At 40.2% G+C, this 17,039-nt stretch overlaps 1 protein-coding gene and 1 long non-coding RNA gene across 4 annotated transcripts in view; both read right to left on the bottom strand.

Moving 5' to 3' along the window:
• Positions 1-7,138: 7,138 nt before the first annotated feature.
• LOC117232711 lies at positions 7,139-11,217 on the bottom strand. The gene is made up of 3 exons (XR_004493173.1): positions 10,803-11,217; positions 8,356-8,493; positions 7,139-8,271 (listed from the first exon to the last, which is right to left on the bottom strand). It is a non-coding gene; the product is annotated as an uncharacterized LOC117232711 (long non-coding RNA).
• Positions 11,218-14,230: 3,013 nt separating this feature from the next.
• The window catches only part of LOC117232709 (optomotor-blind protein), a 164,108-nt gene continuing 161,299 nt past the window's right edge, over positions 14,231-17,039 (bottom strand). For 2 of the 3 annotated variants that reach the window (XM_033492277.1, XM_033492274.1), the window contains exon 7: positions 14,231-16,652. In XM_033492277.1, coding sequence (XP_033348168.1) covers positions 15,842-16,652 — 811 coding nt within the window. In that variant the 3' untranslated portion in view covers positions 14,231-15,841. The remainder of the gene's footprint in view (positions 16,653-17,039) is intronic. The other variant, XM_033492276.1, reaches the window with a different exon arrangement.

Below are 17,039 nucleotides of genomic sequence, written 5' to 3'. Positions count from 1 at the left end.
TTCGTCGTCCAAACTGTCAAGTTATGCAAAATATTGGAACACAATTCAGCTATGCAACTCTTTTCAACTTTCGAGAAGATATGGTAACTGTCGTAGCAGTTTTGGGCTACGATGTGCATGCGTGTAGTACTTCATAGTCCAGTTCTCAAGATTCCACTCGCATCGTACTCGCGATAGCAACTTTCATCACAAACAGGAACGATCAAAAAGCTGCATCAGAATGCCTCCAGTCTTCCTTTATCCCAAAGCAAGAACCCAAACAGGAATCCCAATGCCGAATCTCTGAGAACTTAAAGTTGACGATGTCAATTAACAATCCCAGCCGCGGCCCAATTAATCAGCCAGGGCATAACCGAAAAACGAGAAGCAAGAACCGTGGACAAGCATCAATCTCGCGTCGGTTGCCAGCGTAAATCCGCTCCGTCCGACACTCTCCGTTTCCATTATTCCTCTTCCCATCGAAGACACCAAGCCAGGACCGAAACAAGCCGAGTCCCGAGAGAGAGGGAGAGAGAGAGAGAGAGAGTAGAGGTAGAAGGCTCGAGCCAAAGCGACCAAAGCCACGGATATCTATAGCCCACGACGAAGAGGTGTACACGACTAGAGAGGATGGCTCCCGGTCGCGCTGGATGGACACGGACAGGTCCGCATTGTATTCTGCGGCCAGTAAATCCTGGTGCTCGTAGTGTAAATGAGAGCCAGCCGGGGCGGGGAACGGTGGTACCCGGCTAGGCTTGGACCAGAAAGGGCCAAGGCTCCTCTCCGCTTCCAACTAACGCGCCGACGATGGCGAAACAGAGACGGAAAGATTTATCTGCGAGCCGCGAGCACGCCACGGCAGCCCTTTGTCGCTGGCCGCGGTGAGAAGTTCGCATTTTTCGCCATTTTTTTCCTACCGTTCCGCGTCCGTTTCCGTCTCCTTCCGATCCTTTCGTCGGATTTTTTTCATAGTTTCTTCTTCTTCTTCTTCTTCTTCTTCTCCTGCGGAGTTCTTCGTTTGGTGGACGCAAGGAAAGACGGAGGAATCGAGGGAATCTGACGAAGCTCAACGTGCTTGATTGTCCACGATTGTTAGAGATACTTTGCATTTAGAGGAGAATTGCCAGATGGAGTATGAATTAGAAAAGAAGTTGGAGGTTGCATGATTATGTCTTAGGGGAAGATCGATTTTATGTTTGGTTTCGGTAATGGATACTGGAGGGTGGGTTGGCAATAGGTGACACGAACCAGATACGAGTTAGTGTCGTGTGTGCTTCGCAGGGAATTTGTAATTAATCCAGCTGACACGTTGTTGACTAGGCGTGACTAGGCGTGGTTGCTTTTATTTCCTATCACTGTTCTTTATTTCTTTCTACTAGAGACAAAATAATCGACGATTATATCTTATACAAAGGTTAATCCCTATATTTTGGTTGAACCTATGATAATACGCGAGATCTTAGGCTACCAAATAAGCTGTCGGTTTCGTTAAACAAACAGCTACATGAATTTAATTTAGGTCGAGTCAGGGATCGTAGTCACCATGAAAAAGCAACAGAAATGTAAATAGTTACATTTCTTACTCCGATATAAAGTTTGTGAAACGACACGAAATATACCAGGCAAGCTACAAAATTCACATTTTTCGTCTTCAACCTTTCCTCTACTCGATCCACTTCCATTCTCTCCAGACAAAGCCATAATTACAATCAATTCCTCTCGATCTCGCGATCATTGCTCACGAAACCATTCCAATCGTTCAGAAGCACACTAACGGCGTCCTCCATCATTTCTTCCATCTCTTCCAGCCCGAAAACACAGCCACAAAAGTCCGTTTCCCCCAAAACCATCCAGCCCAGATAGACAGTTGGGTCAGACGTCGGAGACAGATCGATCGATCAGTCTAAAAACGCGTGCAACCTTAATTTCTCCGCATGGATCGTCACGTAAGACGTCCCTTCGCGTTCCAGAGGGTCGGCCAAGAAAGCGAAAGCCGACCGCCGAGTCGGCCACTTTGCATAGTTTAGCGCTGCGACACCTCCCGGTGTCAATTAAATCCTCGTCGGCTATCGGACTGTGTCGAGTGGTCCATGGGTCCCCTTCAACTCCGAAACTAGCCCCCTTGCCTCTGTCGTGGACGAGTTTCGACGCCGATCAAAGACCACCGGGCATTCCAATTGCTTCCTAATCTTCGTATCGTCGGAGTCAGGCTTTTTTCTTACCTTTTAGCCTTTATCGGTTACGAGTTTTTGATTGATCTATATGGTTCCCTGGGGTGGTATTTTTTTCTTGATAGGATAGCGAGCAGGGACCAGTTGTCTCGAAGTGATTTTATCGAGCTTCGATATTCGAGATGAAGTTCTTCGTGGAAAATCATTCCGGTATAGAACGATGCTATGATTAATTACTTGATGAAGATAATTCCGTGTTATTGTATATTAAATCTACTGTTTCATTTGTATATCGTTATTGATTTATTTATGCACTTCAGCTTCAGATTAATGAATTTCAAAAAATATTTACACAGCTTGAAAGGAAGTATCGAAAAGTGGTGATCGATTATGTATTCGTGGCTATGGTTTTCTATCGCGAGGAAACAAAATTCTAATTATAAGCACACTTAATTATTAAACTGCGAATTTCCATGCGCTCGTAGGAAATTAAAAATCGATTACTAAACATCGTTAGAATCCACATAATATGCAAAAGTACGGAAGATATCCAAAGCATAACGTTAATCGTGATATTCAGTGGATGAAATTAATTTTTTACTTAGGTTCCATTTGTTTAATTGGATTTATAAGAATACGACTTTGCATAAAAATTCACGGTTTACCGATCGCTAACCCTAAAACTACCCCTAAGAACTTCTTCGACGCTTCGAAATATCTTGCAGCAAGAAAATAACAATGGCTATTAATTTTCCCTCACTTTCTATTTCGAAATGGTTTCTCGGGTGGAGAAGCATTCTACGTGGCAGACAGACGCGGAAAAAGGATCCGTGCCTAATGGGAATCGAAGGAAACACGCGGCCCAGCCGGAGGTCCTCGCCGAACCAATTTGTATGCTGATGGCTATCTCCGTGGAATAATTTATAAACGATATTAAACCGTGCTCTTTGGCCGGAGCACGCTACACGCTTGGTACCGGCCAGCCCTCGGGCCCACCCCTTTGCCAAAGGGGGTGGTCTCGAATTTATCGTCGGGAATGCAATCTGTCATCGCGTATTGGCCGCGACTTCTGCGACTATTAAATGTAAATCCGTTTCGATCCACCGGGAACGAGTCAATCGATTCTACCACTAACAAACGACTCGCAAGGTGTAAGTGGGTTAAAAGGGGTGATTTTTAAATGTTTTCTCAATGGCCAATTCCCTTTAATTTATTCGAAATTTATTTATTACTTTCTTAAGTTTATATCATAATTAGGAAGCGGGGATATTTTTCGAATTTATTTTCTATTTGTCCTTTTCTTTTTGGAGAAGCGTTTTGATCTATCGAGGAGGGAAATAGAGTTTCCAAATATAGTATTGGAAAGTGGAGTTTTCGAACTTTTCGAGGAGTTTTATGAGATAAAATATGGAGATCTTAAGTTTCATATTGGACAAATAAAAAACTGAACACGATTCTAAATGCAAGAGAAAATTTAACCCGGAAAATTCCACCGAAACGTCCACTTTCAATTCATAAAAAAGAGCACTATACCGCTATCTTCGAAACTCAACAAAATAATTAATTATCATTTAATTTCGATAATTACCAAGAGTTGTATTTTCTTGTATGTAAGCAAAGCATCGAATACAATAGAAAATTCAAGCTGAGAAACTCCAACCATGCGAGCTTCCATCTTAAACGTTCCAAAAAGATTTATGGAAACTTATCATGGTCATACGAAAGTTATTAAGAATGACGATAGCCTAACCCTAATCCTAAACATGGCATCTGTTTGAATTTCACAAGGGCGCAATTTGCGCATAAATGTTGCTAACAGGGAAAAACACGTTAAGGGAAGGAGTTTCGTTTCGCGAACGACTTTTTAAGAAACCGCTAATCCAACCTCGAGGGGGTGGCGGCTATGCTAATATCGAAGCGGAAGGGGATACAAGGGGGTTGGCCGTATTCAGAGACAACGAAAAGACGAGCAGCTTTCGTGATCGAATCGATTACCGCGAAACTGGCTGGCTGCTCGGCGAACGCGCGGAATAAAATCGAAAAACGAGCCGCATAAAAGTCAACCGATACGTATCTCTTGCCTCCGCTGGAATCCCTGAGCCCCTTCCAACTGTTCCCGTGTTTCGTGATGGTTAAGTGATCGCGTTTTACGTGCCTCAACTCGGATCGTCGATTATTGCTTTCGTCGAGTTTAAAGGGCAGGACATTGATTCGTTATCGAACCCGGCAAATTACTTCTGCTTGTCTTTCGGCGTTTGAAAGCAAGGAGGACATTGAAATAAGAGGGTTAAGAGAACGTAATTATATTAGGAATATTGGTTTCTTTTGCAGATTTTTCTGCTGATAAGTTTCTATTACTCTAAATAAAGAGATTAAACAGAACACGATGCAGTGTATTAAGTAGGAATATCGATTTCTTTTATGGATATACTTGGCTTCCAACAGAATTTCTATTGAAACTACAAGCCAACTTTAATTCGATGCTTGTAATTCGTTGCTTGTGATCTTTTTCTTCATTCAAATGTATTTCTGTAATTTAGATATTAGACAATCTTCAGTTTAAATCGATAAATAGATGAAATTGAAGATGAGAGAAATATCTGATAACTGTGACACCTATCGTGACTGAATAATTACCTTGCTTGTTTGTGACATGTATTAAAGAATATGTCAGATGTTGGATATTAAAGAATATTTAGTTATAAGAAATAAATAAATAAGATGATGGAAGTAGGAGGAATAATCGTCTGTTTTTGCTGAAAATTGATAGTAATCCAATCCTTTTCCTCTCTTTCTAACTTACATGTTAGATATTAAACTTAAACAAGTTGATAAATAAACTAATGAAAAGAAACTAATTAACTTCAGTAACAACTTATTTACAGTAGTTTAATGTTTTCCTTTCTTTTCTTATGTCACAAATTATACATGTTAAAGAGTTCCCTTAAAAAAATAAATAAATGACAGAAGAGAGATAAACCTACTAAATTACTTTCTGAAGCAATTTACATTTTAATGTAATTGAAATTTCTGCTATCTGATACGCGGTCTCAGAATGAAAATTATTCTGTGCCGAATGAATTAGTACGATTAAATTCTACGCAACTGGCAAGGTTCATGAAGTGTTTCAAAGAGGAAAGTCTGAACATCGATGGAAATAATTCTGCTAATAGTTTCATGCTGAACACTAATGACAGCCTTGCTACAAGAGTTTCCTATAATTAGCGCCAAGTCGAACTTCAATCTCTTTGGTGCCCGCAATAATTCACACCTGCAACAGCCGCTCCCTGTCTTATTAACTTCGATACAGGGAGATACTTTGTAATTCAAACGCGTCCCAACCACCAATTAGCCAGAAGGAATTCCATAAAATCGCGAGTCTCCCGAGTAAACTGTTATATCTATCTATCAAATAGTTTCGTCGTTCACACTATTAACGTTTAATGAACATCTTTCTAAATTCCTAATATCCTCAAGTTTCTATCATAACATTGGTAATTTACGAAATAAGCTTTGAAGCATAGTCATTGATCTAGCTAACATTAACATATTAAAGACCAAATTATCGATAGACGTATATAAATAAATAAAGTAGATGAAAATGTTAGATATCTGCATTATATAAATCAAAGACATAATAGAGATTTCTGTAGTTGAAAGACAGTGCTATAAACGGTTCAAGTTCTTCGAATATTATTAAATTGTAGTATCTAAATTTTATTCTTTATTATTACTTTATTATTACTGCCAATTATAACTCGATAAAGATTTATTTCACGTACTATATATTATAGCGAGCGTTTCGCTTTAGACGTTTTCAGAAATTCTTACACGTCATGTAGGTATATTTCTGCACTTTTAAATTTCCAATAAATGCATAAACATCCGTGATGTAATTACGATTATGGAAGATTAATACTCTGAGGCATCGAAATTACCAACATAAATTTCATTAGTGGCATCACGCATAATGCAGTTACTAATTATTTATTTCCTACTGAAACCTCGAGGTATAAATTTTCTGTATCTGATACAGAGATGAATAAACGCAAGACATTTTGCAGATAAAGTGTCAGATAAAGATCATTGTTTTCTAAATTAATCGCACTCAATTTTTTGTCATTTCATTACAAGGAATTAAATGATCTCTTGAGCTTATAGACAGTATTATTCGTCGCAAAAGAGAAGAGAAATAAAACGTGCAAGAAAGAAAAAATTCGGGTGGAACGTTCCATTGGTAAATAAGCGGGCAGGCCATGACCTACTCCACCGCAAAACGCTCGAGACCAGCCACATTTCCTGGCAGTTGGTATTTTCTCCCGACCCGAAGGTTCTTCCTTCCCTTCAATTTCATCTTGCTTCCTGCAAGACTATCCTCGACTTAATAGCGTTCGCGGATTCGACGTGCACGCACGCCACTCGTAATTGCCCGCGCGGTGTTTGCAGATGTAATTGTGTCTCGCGGTCGAAGCGACCACGATAGAACATTTATTGGCACGAAGTGGTTGTTTACCCTTCGATTTTAATATAGACGGTCCTGTGGATTTTGCTTAATCCGACACGAACCTTTGTTTGCCTCCACTTTCAACTAATTCGTGTTTTACACGTTTACTTGTTGGTCAGATTTCTGTTATTTATAATGATACACGTTGACAGGTGATTTTATATAAGACAGTCGTCTATGATATGTTGTAAAATTTCATGAATTATTTGAGAAGATATTGACAGGATGATCATCACAATGGCGATGAGTTCAGGCTGGGAAATGAATATTTGAGAATATTTTATTATTTACGATGCTACTTGTTAACGAGGTTTAATTAACCCAGGCTTAAAATAAGTTTCCGTCGTGGGAAGTTGGACTGACCTAGGTATAACCGAAATTTAAATTTGCATAAACCTAATGGAATTTTAATTTAACACCTTGTATGTCAGTAGAATCTGAGCTGTTCAACGCGAGAAGTTATTGCCACATAATGCAAATCATCTCTAAATGATAGCTTCCTGATTCTCTTCTTTTATTATCTACTGTACAGTTGCTATGGAGACAATATACGTCATGCATATTTGTCGCATGATATCTTAAATTCACCTCGAGACCTGATCGAAGTTAAATATATATCCAAAAGCAATTTAAATCCACGTTAAATCAAATTTATTTAATCTTATACGGAGCACGTTCAGTTCCTGTTTAGTTCGAGTATTATTGCAAGAGATGAACCAAAAGATACAAAACACAGTATCCAAAGATATAAAGCCCAAAATACACTACGATAACCATATACGTAATATCTACATTATTCCAAAGGATAATATAAAAATACGAAATACATAGTGGCGGTCGAAAGAAAGTAAGATTGGAATGGATGCATTCGAGCAATTTTTACATTAAACACTTCTTACTATGTTAGTAACAATTGTCAATTCTATAATATATATTGCACTTATTCATTACATTTTAACTTTTAAAGTTCCTTTGGTTCGTCACTCTAAACTCCAAATACAAAACCCAGAAGACGTACTAATGATATATAATGAAATTTTGTTCAGCCATCTGAAGATATCATTCCAGTCTTATCCACCAGATATAAAATATCGAAATATCTACTAACCAAATACAATTAAAAGATAAAAAATAATTACATTTTCTCACCTTAATAAGCTCGTTCCCGCAGAGATTAATTTGCACTTAATGCAAGTTAATCTATAATCAAGTTCTATTTAACCAGGACTTAACCGACGTCTAAATCACAGGGATCGGTAATGAAAGAACGCTGAAGTAATCCCGTGTTCGCGTTCACCGTTCGTTAATTGATTCCGTTTAGCTGGAACTAGGCAACAACTTGGACGAGCAATTATCGCCTCTGGCCGTGGTAAAAAATCGGCGGGAGACAAGAGTGAAAGGATTGGAACGGTGTCAGCGGCGGCGGTGAATCGATTGCGTTGCATTAATTGACCATGAAAATGGAATGTCACGGCTCGTAGATTTTCCAGATTAGGCATTGCCGTGACTGCCACTCGTTTCTGCCCGAGAGATTATCGCCATATTCTCACCGACGTGTCCAACAGTCCATGCGTTTTTTTCAACCGTACCAATCGTTGCAACACCAACGTGGAAAATCTGCACGATCGTCCGCCATTTTTATCGTATATCTATCTGAATTTCTCACAAATATAAAAGCGTTTCATTAGACTTTCATTTTACCTTTTCGTCCCTCCAGTTTTATAACGTTTTTCTACTTCGTTCCACTTCTATTCATTCTTTGTATCTCCTTCTGTTAGTTACTTCCGGTTTGGACCGTCTCCATCGTTATTTGATCCTTTACAGTAAAACTCCATTTACCTGAATTGTATTAATCGAAAGAAAATTTGTATTTGTGTTAAAAGTAGTAACGTTGACAAGAATAATGAGAAACGGATAAAATAATATTGGGAATATACGTTGTATTACCAATGTATGCTGTTAGTTAAGTAATAGGTAATGGATAGAATTGATGAAATGCTATTTTAAAGTTCTATTGTATTTGATTTAAAGATTTATGCCTTTTCTGAATTACCTCGTCTAAACATCTGAAGAATATAAAAAAGGAACAAAGGAAGAAGAATAATAGTGGAGATGGACATCGTTAATTACAAATACTTTTCAATTTTATAATGGCAATGGAATTTCGCGGACACGGCGTAAAATCGCGCACATGAAACATTCATCGCGCTCGAGGATAATCGAAGGAGGTTAAGCATGCGACGAATTCGCCCTGGCGAGCGTTTCAAACATTTATGGATTAACATTTTCATCACGCGACGCTCGCGGTTCGTGCACGCCGAGCGGAAAAATTTATTTCCACCAAGGGCCAAGACGAGAATCCTGTAAATTTTTTACAGGTTAATCGTAAAAGTCTCCGACGCCGGTAAAATAGTCCTCTCGTTTTGCTCGCTTTCTTCCATTCGACAGAATGAATATAGTGCCTCGTGGAATCATTCGAACGCTTACCATAGAAAATTTTCATGTACATATTCTATTTGTTATGTAAAACATTTTAAAATTTCATTAGCTGTAACGAGACACGAGTGTCATGATCATGTTGAGAAAGTTTGAAACCAATCTGAAAATGTAATGTAAAAATTACAAGATATTTACTGCGCAAATATATCTAATAAAAGTAGTAAAAGTAGTATACAAATTAATTTATAAGAAATTATTATAGAGTATGAATAGCCATCTTGAACATTCTATGTGTTACAGGTGGTTCCATTGAATATCGAGGCTTACTAACATAATGGACAATTGTTTAAACCATTTGTGGTAAGAAATACATATTTGCACCTAAATATCTTGCAACTTCTATGCATGTACATTTTCAGATTAGTTGGAAATTTTATCGATACAATTACAATAGTCGAGTCTCATAACGGCGCTAATGAAATATCAAGATATTAAAAAAAGTTATCTACAAGTGTTGGAATATCTTCGCGAGCTACTGTATTCTCGAAAAATAATGGAGGGAATAAATATTCATACAGAGAGACCGTCTGCGCGTTTTTCGATACACCTTGAATCATCATCGTTCATGGCCCCGGAGAAAAAACGAGGAAGCCATTAAAAAATTTCAACATCGATTACGGTGATCGTTCGTTTCTTAAAAATTGCAAAATTAATGGGGAACACCCAGGCGAACCAGTCGACGTTCCGGAGATTTCGCGATTACGCCTTAACAGTTACAACGTGTTGCCATTGAGAAAAAAGCTCATAATTACAACTCGCGGCGGTAAACCGTCTTTTTTCACCTTTTTCGCGAACGGAGGTCCGGCTCGAGACGATGCGCCTCGTGAAAGATGAGAGATAATTCATCAATCGTTCCATAGCCATCGATAATCGAACTTTACTTTTTAATCGAGTACCAAGAAATTTCAAATACACCACTATCTTCTTAGGTCTGTAGCCTGATTAGTCATCGAGGTTACGAGATTTGACGTATTCACGTACAGTAGCTTACGAAAGTATTCGAATTCATTATATGTATTAGTCGGGACACTTTAAAATTTCATTAACATTATAATGAGACCTGGTTATCAGTAATAATTTGTTACTATCTGTTGCCGTATTTATCTATTTAATTTTGCTTGTCAAAATGGATAAGAATGAAAGTTGAATTTTTTTTAAATAACGTTCAAGAATGACTAAGAATGTGGGACATAGTTTTGAAAAATAAGACATTACTTACGCAATCATTTAGTGATTGATATTAAATTAATATTAATAAACCACAATACTTAATGCGACCATCTTTAGCACTAATTATATATAGACTATGATTGTCTACGCGATTTTATATTTTTCTTAATGTGATTAAAGAAATAGATCCAAATAAAAATTCGTTTTATTTACTGAATATTCATTAAATATTCTAATAAGTGTCTTACTTTGAATATTTTATACATTTTTACGTGTTATATGCATTTCGTAAATCTTGGAAACCTTAAGTGTCCCAAAAACGCGCAGACATCTGTAGTAATTTGATAAATGTATGTTGTTCCTCATGAAAGTGCCAATGAAATTTCAAAATGCTTTACGCAACATACGCACTATACACATAAAAGCTTTCTATGACAAATGTTCGGATATTTTCACGAGATAGTATAGGTTAAACCTACCATGATACCATTGTTGCACGTTGGAGTTCGATTGGGTCGAATATAGGTTATAGCCGGGTTAACCTAGCTTAAAACCACTGAGCACGGGTATTAATGCCATTGTTTGAATAATAACGATATGGTTCGCTGTAGTTAATCAAATCTGCACATGCAAATACTCGCGACGATTTAATATGTAAATGTCCTCGGCTCCCCATCGAATTTGCACAAAATTAACAAGCAACCCGAAATTTCCGCGGAAGTGACCCCAATAACAATTTCCTCGTCGTTACATCGTACACACTCGCACACGCAAATCGTATACGAGAATTCATCGCGACCACTTTACTTCTTTTTTTGTTTTTGTTCGTAAACCTATATGTATACAAGAACAGACTCTGCTCTCTCCCCTCCCCTCTCTCTCATTCACTCACTCACACTCCCTCTCTCTCTCTCTCCCTTTCTCTCTCCGGCGAATTGGCGCGCGTGCATGAATTATTTATACTCACGTAGGCAGCTTGTTTACAACGTGGCCGCGATATTTCGTGGTAGGAAGAAAAAGGTAGCCGTGGAGCCGCACGTTTCCGACGACAAAAATGCCCGCTTACACGATCCCGGCCGGTTCTAATTATACAATCACGCAATTTGTACGTTCACGTGCGATTAAGTCGTTAGCTTTTATGGCGGACGAGGCGGAAAAATTAAGAGACTCGCCCCCCCTGGGGGACCGATTTTTAATGGTCCCGATTTTATTTATTTCACCACTATATTTTATCGTATGCGGAGAATGACCGTGTCCGCGGTGCTACAACGATTATTACGCTACTTACGCTAAAGATCGATCACGTGATTAACAGTGATTACTAGATCCGACGCCAGGTGGTACACATTCGCCTGACTCGTTCGCGCGCATAACCAACTTTGAAACTTCTCCTTCGTCCGTGATTCCTATATAGGTCAGCTTACCTGATAGATTTCCGATATCGTGGATTATCGTCTCATTCTTTTTGCGGGAAGAAAACATGGATTGGCCGCCTAGAACGCAATCCGTTGAAAGTAACCGGTTCACCGGAGCCGCTGTATCAGGTGATCTCTCGTTACGGAACGCAGCCCCGGAGCAGCTTCTTCGGTAAATTTCTGTTCTCGATCTCGTTTAACCTCACCCTAACACGAATCCAATCGTGCACCTGGCGTACGAGCTCGATCGAAAATTAATAAAAACCACCGGATCGAATTTACACGGAAGTAAAGTGGTTGGTCCAGGCGAGGTCTAATTATCGAAATAATGAAACTCTTTGAGCTGATTCAAATTGAATGTTTGCGGAGATAATGACGTAACGGAGCGTCATGATGACGTTAATCGATCTGTTATACTTTTTAGTTACGAAGTATTTCCTTTTAGTCGTATCTTAAAGTGTATGAACGTTGTTCGTACACCGTGCAAAGAAAAGATATTTAATCACGATATAGGGTGAAAAGATACAGAGAAGAAAGTCAATGTCGTATTTTTAAATTAATATATGTATATATATATATATATTATATAATATATATATATAATTCTTAGTCACGTGGATCTCGGAGGGCGTTTCTGGGAGGTAAGGGCGTAGCAGGATCGGGCTGGATGGGTGTACAATATACAATGCAAACCACGGAATATCACGGATTCTCGTGTTACTTTAGAACGTTTCGATTCTCCTCGAGTTACACTTGTTTCTTTGTTTCCTTTTGTTCATTTATTTTATTGCTTTTCTCTCGACAACGTGTTCTCTTTTCTTTCTCTCTCGCGCTTTCTTTCTCGCTTTCTCTCTCTCGCATACTTTCTAAGCACATAGGACCGCACGCAACGCGCTTCGAGAAGTAACCGCAATGAAAATACAGGAGTGAAACGAAGATAAACAAAACGGGACCGATGATGGTTGAGCAAGATTCTCACGGAACTTCGATTGTGGAAAGATCGCAGCTTGACGTAGGGCCCCGTTACTCGACGATACGGCCCTGATTTGCGCACCAATACTGCGCGTTGCATTCGCGTCGCTTTCGAGCCTCGTTTGCGCTCGAATCTTATATTTTCGCTTCGAGTTTTCTCATACTGTCATTCAATGGTTCTTTTTCGGTTTTTTGGAGCCGAAGAAGCGACATTTTGCTCTTACAAAATTTCCTGTGCAGTTACATTTTCGTTCCAATCGACAGATGTGGCCACGTTTCACTCGTTTTCCCTAAAACAGCCCTACTTTTGTATAATTTTGAATTTTTCTCTCTCGGTTCAATAGTAGTACGATTATAGATTATAGATTTTAAGCAGCGGAAGTGTCGAGGAAAACGAGCTTCAGTCGCGGAAATAGAACTCGATCGGTCAAGTCTAGTAAACTTAACGCTGTTAACCCTTTGATCTCGACTTCATCAAATGAACATTTTTTATCCAACGATATTGATATTTTTAACAAGATTTTTTGATTTGCCACTGTGTCAACTGTTTAAGTGTCAAAGGAAGGATGGTGTTGGATTAATTTGTTTAAATCGTCGGGATGCAATTTATACCCTAAAAAGTACAGTAAATGAAGGAAAGCGAGAAAAGAAAAAGAGAGCGGGAGAAACATTTAACGCATTTATTTAAAATTTTAAATAGGAAAAAAATATTTTAAAAATCATTATAATGACAGTTTGTAACTGACAAAGTAGCATTAATTAATTAAAAAAAGACGTAGGAACAGAGATATAATAGGTATTCACATTTTTATACAATAAAACACGTCGGAGGTATCACGAGTTGTTCTATCATAGAATTAAAAAAAAAACAAAAAAAAAATTAAGAAGGACCTTTCGAAAAATAATTCTAGCGACGCATCAGATTCACCACAGCTGTAGTTCAGTATTTTATACAATCGCAACATTGCGTGGTGTTACAGAACACGACATTTACATAGGAATAATATTTCGACTACCGTTAACCACAGTTCGCAAAACTCGAACAAACTATAACGTTAATCACTAGAGGCGGATTAAACGGAACTAATTACAAAACTTCACATTTTTACACGGTAACAGCAACAAAATTTTATATCGTATACTACAATCCGTCCCGTTGCTACATTCTCATTAAAAAAGAAAAAGTGAGGAAAAGAACGAAGGAATAAGGAGAGGAGCTCTTTATCGGCATGGAAGAAAGTAATTTTACATTTACACATACATCGATTGACGAAAACGAGCTCCGAGAACGCAAATTGCACTCCAACCCCCGATAAGACATCCACCAGTACTATCACCCTTCCTACAACCAAGCAGTTCTATCAATTTTCATCCAGTACGATATTAATCTGGTCGAAATAATCACCAGAATTCAAAAATGTTACCGACCAAAGGGTTACTTACGAAGACGCACGAAATTGATGTTGTTGCGAGCATTTTTATCTTCCAGAAACAACACAGGTCCTGAATTTCTTCTTCTCTTTTTTTTTTTATATCGTTCTTGGGTATTTTTATTTTCGAGAAACTGATTGCTCGATGTTCTACGACAATTCCCGCGATTAATCTACATCGATCGCTAACGTTTATACAAACAGGAGGGACGCAAGGGTTGGGAAGGGCGAGTGGTGTTCCATTTTCGAAGCAACGACGTCGAGATGGGGTGGATGAACGCCTCGAGAGAAATCTTTCAGTGTCGTTTCGATTCGGCTTGGAAACGTTCATGAAACGAGGTTGGTGACGGTTGTGCCCTCTATGCAGGCACCGAATCGAAGAACGACGATCGATCATTCGGTTTTTTACTTTTGATCATCTAAAACACGCGTCGACGCGATTTTCGCGGCCGAATAGCGAGTCGAATCTTTTTCTATTCTCGAATTATATCGTTCGTTTGTTGCACATCTTCACCACTTTCTGTATGGTTTGTTTGTTTGTTTCGTTTTCTTCGCTACTTCCGAGGGCGTCGAGGCGTGATCGGGTAGCGTGCGTTTATGCTTCGTTCACGTCTCTCTAATAATTAATATAATATTATATTCAATAATTAATACAGAGAGAGAGTAGTTATTTATATATATATAATATATATATATATATAGTATAATATAATATCACTAGGGTACATATGTACAGGGGCTGCAAATAGTAGGAGGTGCTCTCGTATTGCAATGTCTCCCTCTCGCTTACACCTAAAACGCACGCGGGTAGAACGCAACCACTGTCGCTAGCCACGCTATTCGTTAATCTTTCCATCCTCGTGAAACACATTCATGGCTTTCTAGTTACTTTCCGAAACACTTCGAGCGTGACATCTCTTGAAACCCCCAAAAGATCAACCACTATAAAATTGACGATCATTGAAAGCTTGGAATTTCAGAATTTTGTACTTCGAATCTTTCGCACGAACTCAGTGTCTAAACAATCGATCCGACAATAGCCAAATGTATCTATACTGCACGAACTCGTTTCCAAGCGTTCCAGGACCATCAACCAGAGAAAGCCATTTCATGGCTTCGTCAAGAAGCTAATCGTTCAAGATAATTGGATATCCCGAAAGTGTTTTCTCACACTCTAAGTGATTCGAAGAGTTCCTCTTGAAATTGTGCCCCGAAACAACTCTCACGTCCATGTAGCAAGGTCTCAGCCCCATTGAACCACGCTCGTCCCACCCTTTCGTGCCCCGTAAACAGAAATGTACACCAGCAACGGTCGTAGAGTCTTGAAGCAGTGTCCAACGCGCGGAGAAGCCGGGCCCCGCGCGATTCATCCCGGCCATTTTATGTACACACTCGCAGGAAAACGGCGTGGTGTCCCGGAAGATCGAGCCCGGCGAACACACGGCCAGTCCTCAGGCTAAAATTGCACTTCGTTATGTCGAGCGTCCCTCGTCCAGGTGCCCGGGGCCCGGCTCGCCATGGACCGACCCGGATCGGGGCACGGAGGATGTCAGAGACCGACGACCTTCTCCCCTGCTACGACGGCTCGGAGGTTGAGTCCGGCTCCCTCTCGTCGCCGGATAGCTCTTCAGGCTCGCAAGGTTCGGCCAACTGCTCGTCATCGGGGTCGTCGTTCGTGCTGGTCACGGGCTCGTTCTCCTGTCACGGACTCCCTCCGCCAGCGTCCGCGTCCCCCCTGTGTCCACCGGGTGTTAGACTAGGGCTACGCCTCCTTTTCTCTTGTAAGCCGTTCACCATGTTCTCTATGGATTTTAGTTCACCCGCTGAACTGCCGCCCGACGTTAAGCCAGCCGTTGGTGTGGGAGAGCTAGTTGGAGGCCTTGGAGGTGGAGACCTTGGGCTGAGTGTCCTACTACCAGGGGTGACAGTTTCGAACGCGGATCCGTGTGACGGTGCTGGTAAGGTATACGGCGCGAATCGATGTCCTTTTAGTTGATGTAGAGGACTGGCCAGGGGGTGAGGATAGTGAGCGAACAAGGCTGGGTGCTGGGACGCAGCTAAAGCCAGTTGCGCGTTGAACAACATGCCTGGAGTGACACCACCATGGATTCCCAGGGGACTGGGTGGTATTAGAGGCCCTGGACCTGGGTATAACCCAGGTACCGGTGGATAGAGGTACGGTAACAGGGGCGGATGAAGCGGTGGACCAACCGATACGTCCGGTCGAGGCCCTTCTGAACCCGTTGGGCCTGGTCCACCGCCGCTCTCGGAACCCGATGACTCGCTACCCTCCCCTCTTTCGCTTGTTCGATCGTCCCTCTCGCGAGAGTGTTCGCGCTCGCGTTGATGATGCGCTGGATGGGGTGTATCGGGTCCCACGACGTCTAGAAGTTTGTCCTCGTCATCTAAGAGGTCGTTAACCGAATTGGAAGAACGACGCTTCTCGGGGGATGCTGGCCCACCTGCTGTTAGACGGGAACCGCCTCCTGACACTGTCAACAGCGCCTGCCTTCTGCAACAACGACGCGGAGTTAGCAATCTTTTAGGGCTCGTTGGGATGTTTTCTTTTAATGGATTATTTTTTTAGGAAGGTTTAGCTTCATGGAAAACTTTTTGGATTTTTTTAGTTACAGGAGGTTAGAGTCATAGAATTTTTGGAAATCAGACGGTTATCATAGTTAGCCTTCAATTAGTTTGCTGCAGGCCAAATATTTGACAGACGAAATAAATTTTCTTCCACGTTTTTTCCTATTTTTCTGGCGAGTATGTCCCTGACCATACAGGGACAGTTGGCCAAGTTTCTTATTAATTTATTCTTTAGTTACTTAGCAGCGCGTATTTATCAGCAATTTGCATCACATTAGTTGAATACTACTTTAGTAATTCATTGTCAGAAGCA

This window comes from Bombus vosnesenskii, unplaced genomic scaffold (assembly GCF_011952255.1).
Source record: "Bombus vosnesenskii isolate JDL3184/JDL3185 unplaced genomic scaffold, Bvos_JDL3184-5_v1.1 scf7180000013293, whole genome shotgun sequence".
Classification (NCBI taxonomy): Eukaryota; Metazoa; Arthropoda; class Insecta; order Hymenoptera; family Apidae; genus Bombus; species Bombus vosnesenskii.
The sequence above is the reverse complement of the archived record's forward strand: the minus strand, read 5'-3'. Positions and strand labels throughout refer to the sequence as shown.